Genomic DNA, 8618 nt, shown 5'->3' on the forward strand with positions numbered 1-8618 from the left:
TCAATATTTCAAAATATATTATATTAAATCAAAATTTTTAAAATACAAATTCAAGTATAACATCAAATTTTTATATATATATTATATATAACACAAAATAAATTCGGATTCGGGTCGGATTCGGGTACAATCAAAATCCATATTCGAATCCATATCCGTCGGGTTTCTATTTTTGATATCCATATCTGAATCCATATCTATGTCCATAGGATATATCCGTTTTATTCAGGTTTGGATTCGAATAAAATTTCGGATATCCATAGCCATGGACATCTCTATCCGCCACAAAATTGAGAATTCCCCTCCCGCGCCTCTTTCCTTTCGAATTCCCGCCATCAAACAAAACCCTCCCACCAAAAAAAAGAAAAAACACAACCCCCGCCCTCTCTCTCCGACGCAGAGAGAAGACCTCACATCTCAGTGCAATGAGCCACCGCACCGCCAGCCAGAAGCCCATCTGCACCATCTGCTACGAAGACCTCAAGCCCGTCCTCGAAGACCTCCACTCCATCCCCGTCTGCGGCCACGTCTTCCACGAGCTCTGGTACCCCCTCCTCCTGTCTTCTCTTCTCTTATCTTATCCTATCCAATCCAATCCTGAGTACTGGAATGTCTTCTTTCTCTGCATTTTCCTTACTATCTGCGACGCAAGAAAAGCCTTCAGCAATGGCTGGAGTACTGCCCGGCCGGAAAGAAGCCCACCTGCCCCGTCTGCAAGCAGTCCTTCTCCCACCACCCGCCCGTCCGCCTCTACTTTCAGTCCACCGGGGACGCCGCGGCTGCCGCCACTCAAAACCCCTCTTCCGAGGCCGACGCCGAGGCGATGGCCGAGGAGGTCGCGAGACTCGAACTCAAGCTCTCCTCGCTCACCTCCAACTTCGAGAGCCAGAATGCCCATATCAAGAAGCTGAATGATGAGGTTTGAGCTCCAAATAATATGTTTTATTTTTTCCTTTTATCTTGTTAGATGTCCCTTGAAACTTGGTTATCGACTTTGGCTCGTCGATAGTTTTCTGGTGCGACAAATTTGGAAAAGAATTTGTGAAGGGAGAAATGGATGTCTGTGGTGGGTAGCGGAGGGCTCGGGTAGATCCGATAATGAAGAAATCTTTTAAAGTTTTTTCTTCTTCTCTTTTGCCCTAGATGCGATACAGCATATTGTAATATCCAAAAACACCGTACTCCCTTTTTCATAGTGAAGTTCTCTCCTCCTTCGCCTGTGATTTTTTTGTGTTCCATTTTATTTCGCTATTTCTGTGGTTTGTCTACTTTGCGATCGCCTTTTGTTATTTATGTTTGCGCGCTTGTCGTAACACAGCTTAACCCATATTTAGCGTTCTTGGTGGTTCTTGTGGTGTAAGACTGGATTCGCTTTTTCAGGTCGTGGCGTGGAAGGAGTTGGCGGAAAAGGAGGAGGCGAGAAGAGAACAGATCAAGAAAGAGAAAGACGGTGTCGCGCAACTTCTCAATATAAAATTGGAGGTAAGTCCTTGATGTCCATTCTTTACATGTTCATATTTTGATGATTTAGCTGCCCGTGTTGATGAGAAATTGGTTTCCCTGCTGTAGGAACTATCTCGGAAGTCATCGGAGTGTGTCAAGCTGCAAGAGAAGAGCTTGGCATTGGCTAAAGAACTTGCCGCCCTTAAACTGTATGATTGATTGCTCGAATGAAAAAAAGACTACCCTTTGCTTCTGCGGCATCGATCCGTGCTTTTTCATTCAAGTGGAGATTGTTGTTATGTTGCTATGATAAAGTTGCTTCTTGTTCAGGGCGACAGATCTGAACCTTGGGGAAGATGAGATTGTGAAACTGGCATCTCTCGGCCACGGGAGTAACCCAGAAAATGCGGTACAGATTCTGAAGAGATCGCTTGCTCTTCGCAACAAGTAATTCTTCGCATTCCTTTCTCCTTTGGCAAAAATGCTTCATTTCTATCTATTGATTAATTTATGAACAATACAAAATATATGCTGTTATATGATAAGAACATCCATGCACATATTTTCTGGATACACTTCAGGGCAGAAAAATTAGTGGAAACATTAGTGTCACATTCCAAATAGTTAGTTCCATATCAGAAGATGATGGGGGACTATTTGAATATGTAAGAATTTGGGTTAAAAAATTTCCTTCTATCTGACTAGGTCCTAACAAGTAGCCGAAGCTCTTTTTTAATATTTGATTCGCCGAATACTCTTTGTTCTGTAAAAGCAGTCCTTTACTATTAAGTCATTCTAGAACAACCATGACTCCAATAACTGAACTAGAATATGAAATAATAAATTTGATGAAACTTGCCTGTGAATCTGCCATGTTATAACTTTAATCTAGTCGAACTTACTCCTTTGAAAGTACTAGACGTAACCGAATAATGAAGAGATCAAATATGTGAGGAAAAAAATAATGTAGTGAGTTCACATAAATCATGTGGATATTACTATTTTTTTTGGGTAAATAGAGTGATGGATCGTATTTTGATATGTTCACCCTTAATATTGAGTGTTAGATTTCTTATTGCACACTCATATGCCTGCCCGCATAAACCAATGCAGCTAATCAATATTGATCATAGACCCATGAATAGAGTCTCAGAATTAATGCTATCTCAATCAATAACAACCTATATGTGAGACAACTATGATGCCTTACGTCAAAGAAGTACTGCATGCAACTATAGCAAAGAACTTGATTAGTATAGAACAATGTGATTGTTCAACTAAATGGTCACGCTCAGTGTAACGAGCACAATTGTATGCCGGCTTCAGTGTCTTCACAGTAGTGATTTGAGATTTGTCACCTCAAATTTTAAATATAATAAAAACCAGCCCATCGGAATATCACCGCCCTTGGGAACTCCTTTAGCCTATATGGAATATCATTGCCCCTGGGAATTCCTCTGGCCCATCTGGAATGTCATCTCCTCTGGGATATTCCTCTGGCTAGGAATATTTAAAGAGTCTCGTATATATTAAATTCCTAACTCTTATAAATATATCATCTTAAACAAACACTCTATGTACGATTCATGTCAGTATTGCTGCTAGATAATAGAGATGAATGAAAGGTCTACCCTTTTATATTATAAAATTATAAATGATTAATACATATATATATATTCTTAAGCTAGTGTTAATAGTTTGGCTTTAGGGCTTACAACTAACATAATATTAAGAATTCACATATGAATAGTTCAGCATTGGATAATTAGTAAGAGTATAGAAGGCTGAAATATGCTAACGGACCTAGATCTAATAATTTTTAGTTCGGATGGTACGTCATATCCTTAAGTTTATATCTACAACTTCCCAACAGATCCAACATCAAAGAGTTTTTGTTTTGTTAGTATTTAAGGAACTTTAGCTTTGTTTTCAAAGATATAATCGATCTTATTTGAATTGGAATTTGAACGTTACAAATTTGAAGACAAACCTAGTTAAAGAGTTAGATATTTACTAGAAAACACATGATAAATGCAAGCTTTATTTAGATGTGTTATTGTTGTATGATTCAACCTATGACAATTAGTGATAAAAATGCATTCGGAGGGGCCGAGGGGGTAGACTATATGTCACACCCCAAACCTAATTGTCCAAGCTGTAGACATGGTAGACAAATGGTAGACAAATAGAGCCATTCACTGTTGAGCAACTAAACAAAAATAACTGAAATAAATATACTACAAGCTACAATCAATATTCATGTTTGGGTCCAATTTGATCATATTCCCGGCTCCAATGCTATCAAGATATTTGATGCTATGCCACTACAATTTGGTTCTAATGCCCATTTATCGAACTCCAACATTCATGCGTCAGACTCCAACGTTCGTATGCAATACTGCATACGAAAGAGAAAGTACTTTTAACTTAGTTTCATCGTTTCAATGCAGATAAGCAACTTGTTTACTTGCCTTTAATGCATCGAGAAGTTTCCTTAGGTCCACGTTCAAGTCCTCTCACTACCGGCATCTAGGGAAAATGCTACAAATAAAAAATATCTAATTCCCAAAAATTCTCTTTCCAATTAAATTAGTTATCAAAATTCTACACTCAATCAGAGTAGATTACAACGGACCTTATAGTCTTGTCCAAATTTTTGAGACAAATCCAGCAACATCTGAATAACAAAATAATTATGGCCTATTTACATTTAGTCTTGAATCAAAAATCTGTATTTACACTCAACCTTAAACGATACTGGGCCTAGGCTCTTTTTCTTTTTCAGGCCAAAAGACAATATACAACCTAAGTCAATTGTCTCTGTATTGAGGCTTGAAGGTCTATGATATATTTTTGGAAGTTATCAATTGTAACTTGCCGCTAAATCTCGCACACATTTAATACACCTCTATTTAAGGATCGCAACCTTAGGTGCTCTCAGGAGAGTAGTGATACCACCTTCCAAGAGTCACTTTCATGTTGACCGATGTGGGACAGAAGACACTGGAGGCTTGTTTGGTTCACCTATTTTAGATTATGGAAACGGAATGAAATTCATTGAGTCCGATATTATTGTTTGTTTTACAGGAATTGGATTCCAATTCCCATTCCACTGTAAAATGAAATGATCCAATTCATTTATAGCTCAATCCGACTTTGAATTCCGGATTGGCCAATTCCAAAGTAAATCACTCAAAGCCCTCTCTTACAAACACCTCCCTCTCCTCTCATTTTTTCACTCCCCTCTTTGTTAACCAAAACCTTCTTTCAAAATCCTAGATGTCAATTTCGATTTCCATTTCAATAAGGAACCAAACATTTTTGGATGATTCGTTATTCCATTTTCCATTCCAATACAATCCTATTTCATTTCCCATTTCTATTCCAATCATAAACCAAACATGCCCTACGGGTGTAATCACCCACCCACTTGACTAGTGAATGACTTGAAAGACAATGGGACTGTCATGCACCTCGTCCAAAAGGACAAACCTTTTGACATATATAAATCTCGAACAAACATCAATCTAGAAAATTGAATAGATACTTTTTAAACAGTATTCTTCAAGCCCCGGTGCTGCTTTCCAAGTTAGTTATTGACTATAAATAATTCTTTTTTAAACTACCTCTGCTGTAAACCTGCTTGTTGGCAGATTACAAGTTGCCGATTGATTACAAATGCCTTAGTACACAGCTATTTCCATTCTTTCTTCTTCTTTTCACCCCTTCAATTTTTTTGACTCCCTAATTACAGGATTAAAGAGAAATGTCAATTAATACCGACTGATAACATTAGTATTGCTATCTTTTATAAAACCCTTTTAATTTTTTTGCAGAGCTAATACGCCCATGTTTTCAGAACCTTGATGTTTAAGAGAAGATAATTGTCGGACTGCGTCATATCGAAAATCAGGTGAAATTGGTCAAAAAGAGGCAAGGGAGACTTAAAACCTCCTGATTGCACTGAACAAATACATATATGATGGTTCTCACGTTGAGTAGATAGTCTTGAATTTTGATAGAGCTTGTTGGTAGAAAAACAGTTAACAAGACCAACCAAAGTAGTTATGTTGGAGGCTGTCTTTTACACATAAACATAATGCATTACTTTGTTTCATAATGACACCGATGCCGAGAAATTTTCAGATTGTCCATGTCTCCACTTATCTGAAATCAAATTTGAATTATTATCCTTCTGATGACGAAACTGCATTAGTGATTAATGGCAACGTTGATGGACAATGTAACGTCTTACTCTGAAACGCGATCAGAGTGTTTAATGTCCTGTGGTTGGAAATAAACACTATTGGTGCATAAATATGTCATGTCCTTTTGGTCAGTTGTTGCTGGAAAATAAAAATAAATGAGCATTTTAACTTATGTCTTATCCATAATCACCTGCGGTGTAACAGGAGCTATAAAGAACTGATGGTCCAATGCAACCTTCTAGGAAGAGCCGAATCTCGTGCTCAGCAAAAGCTCGAGAAGGCCAAAGAGCAGATTAAAAAATTGAAGGTAAACACCCTGCCACCCTAAAACTGCCCTATACTGTTAGTTTGTGGAACATTGTGGATACAGCCTAGTAGTGCTTGTCGCCTGTGCAGGCACGATTGCAAGAACTCGAAAAGGAATTTGAAGAAAAGGAAAATAGAATACTGAGGGATTTGAAGGCTTCAAAAAAACTTAAACCTGAAGGAATAAATTCAAATTTCATCAAACAGAACATGTGTTCTGCTCATACTGACCTTCATTCGTCAGAAAATGGAACAAGCAAGAATATAGGAGCAATAGCAGATTCCAATAAGCCGAGTCTAATAGGTGGTAAGACAGATCACTTGAAGAGATATGCCAAGGAAAACAAAGCCCAAGATGACTTGATTTCATCAAAAGACAATACTATCAACGATGAAACAGACCTAGAAAGTAGTTTCTTTGTGGATGAGGATGACCTTGGACTACCTCGGAAGTCATCGGAGTCTCCGTCTTCTGCTTCTGATAGCAAAATGCTAGTGAACCTTTGCAAAGGTATAGAGATTGGGAAGTCGTCAATGCTATATATATTTTCTGTTTAAATGGCTACTTTTATCATGAATTTAACTACGACGTTTTAGCATTTCGCTCAGGATATGATGTGAGAGATGCTTTCGGGAAAATGGAAGAGGGAAATGCAACAGATACAAGTTCAATGTGGACTAAAGAAATATTGTTAATTGATGACATCACTAAACAATCTACTTCACACTTAGCCAATAAAGGAATTCAGGCGAATGAGGCAATTTCATGCCCTGGTGAGAGCTGTTCTTGTTCTGTTTGGACTTTTTTTTTTTTTTTTTTTTTTTTTTTTTTTTTTTCTGACAATACATTGGTTTGAGATTTTACATGTAAATAAACAGTAAAGTGAAAGGTAAAATTGAAAGAGATTTTTGAAAGGTAAGTTGCAGGAAACATAGCATAACAGATAAATCTGATCCTTGAAATCAACTACAATTAATTCACTACTCTTTAAGGGATTCTATGATAATGGTGGAAATTTTTTTTTTCAGTTTATCACCAAAGCTTAGATGTTTTTTGAGGCAACGTACCTTGATGTTGCGGATACAAACATGTGGTGTACATCAAAGTTCAACTTAATCTTAAGATAAATTGAAGACATAATAAAAGATTTATTATCAAAATCTACTCTAGTTTTCATGTTTAATGGCATATCTTTCATTTTGCTAAGATTTGTGTGTTAATCTTTTCAATGGCTTGCACTGTTTGTTAACTTACAAATTCATGGTGGAATTTTTGGTCCGGAAGGTGCGAATAGAAACATAGGGAAGTGGTCTAGGACTTCGACAATGGCTTCATCTCTCGGAATGCAAGCTGCAAAAAGAAGTGGGGATTTAATTGCTGTCGGAGCTGACGGGAGAGGAGGCAGGATCAAAGTGCTAAGATCTCTCGACCGTTCTCTGGTTCGGTTCATCCATTTTATTCTTTCTTTTCTTTCTAAAACAATCGATGTAGCTTTTTCGATGATACGACGAAGTTTTGTATGGCTTTCTGCAGGAAGAAAAGGTGCAGACTTTACGGCCAAAGAAGCACAAGCTTGGAGCCAACAGTGGTCAGTTTCAGATAGAGCATTTCTTTGGAAAGACATGAGGCTTACACACGACGGAACCCAAAAAGGCCTTCAGTGCAATGTAAATGCTTACATAATTAGAATGAGAAATCAGAGGTGAATGAAAAGCTAGCATGCCAGTTTGATTGCATCAAACCAAAGGCAACTCAAAAAGAATAGCGCGTCGAGAAAGGTTTTCGCGGAGAAATGTTACTGAAATGTAGCAAATTTTGGTTGAATGAAAGATTGTTCTGGGAATTTTTGACTTCACTTGTAAAAAATGGGAGGTGTGCAGTGGAAGTTGGTAAGATGGCATCTACACTTCTCTTTGTTTTGGGTAAAAATGTATGGGCAGTTCGTCAGTTGTTGGCCATTTTGAAATAGCTCCCCCTCTATATTTTTCAATCAAGATCTGCTCTTAAAATTTTGAATTAAGAGAATCCGAGTCAATTTCATAGGCATTATGTTAAATTTAATGAATTTTTCGATCGGTGCCTCATTCACTGCACCTGCATCAGCACCACAAATGGGTGCAGTGGGCATTTGTGTGTCTGGTCTGGGCCCTCACTGTCAGCAGGCAACCTACATACACTGACTGTGTAGGTGGCCGAATCTTGTCATTCGCGGATGGTCAGATGATGTCAAACCTCTCTTAAACTGAGAGCTCTCAAGCTGAACTCGGGAAGCTTGCCCCCCAGTTTGAGGGAGTTCTGGTCCAAGAACATTGCTCTGTTTGCTTCTTGAGTCTTTGCCATTGTTCATTCATTTGCTGCATCCTACGATCCATTCGCTCGAAGAATGCAGCAAATTGGGCCTCCCATGCCCTTAGTCCGATGGTAGCGGTTGTCGAGGCCTGCTCTATTGCGGCTTTGGTAAACGTATCTAGAATGTCAAAAAGAGTTACGTCAAAGTGTCCTATAGTGTACTGAGGGGTTACGAAAGGCCCTGACGTCCTGGAGCAAGGGCTTTTCCTCGGCTCTCAAACTTCAGACCTCCAACTGTCTATCCTGGATTGCTTGGCTGGATTCAGTGGAAGAGATGAGACCGCTTTCGCCTCTAGAATGTAGATTCCGTC

At 38.6% G+C, this 8618-nt stretch overlaps 1 protein-coding gene across 1 annotated transcript; it reads left to right on the forward strand.

The window, feature by feature from the left end:
- LOC109727522 (E3 ubiquitin-protein ligase TRAIP) lies at nt 364–7799 on the forward strand. Its single transcript, XM_020257665.1, has 10 exons — nt 364–544; nt 658–919; nt 1381–1482; nt 1570–1652; nt 1774–1890; nt 5856–5958; nt 6048–6468; nt 6555–6731; nt 7243–7397; nt 7492–7799. The coding sequence occupies exons 1-10, from the start codon at nt 426–428 to the stop codon at nt 7582–7584; spliced, it is 1632 nt and encodes a 543-aa protein (XP_020113254.1). The 5' UTR covers nt 364–425; the 3' UTR covers nt 7585–7799.

Source organism: Ananas comosus, linkage group 22, assembly GCF_001540865.1.
Source record: "Ananas comosus cultivar F153 linkage group 22, ASM154086v1, whole genome shotgun sequence".
Taxonomy (NCBI): domain Eukaryota; kingdom Viridiplantae; phylum Streptophyta; class Magnoliopsida; order Poales; family Bromeliaceae; genus Ananas; species Ananas comosus.

Bases quoted from the DNA above. Each gene is read 5' to 3' on its own strand.
- LOC109727522 (XM_020257665.1), top strand. From the start codon at position 426: ATGAGCCACCGCACCGCCAGCCAGAAGCCCATCTGCACCATCTGCTAC. The intron at 545-657 runs GTACCCCCTCCT...ACGCAAGAAAAG, and splicing joins CACGTCTTCCACGAGCTCTG to CCTTCAGCAATGGCTGGAGT. The intron at 7,398-7,491 runs GTTCGGTTCATC...GGCTTTCTGCAG, and splicing joins GATCTCTCGACCGTTCTCTG to GAAGAAAAGGTGCAGACTTT.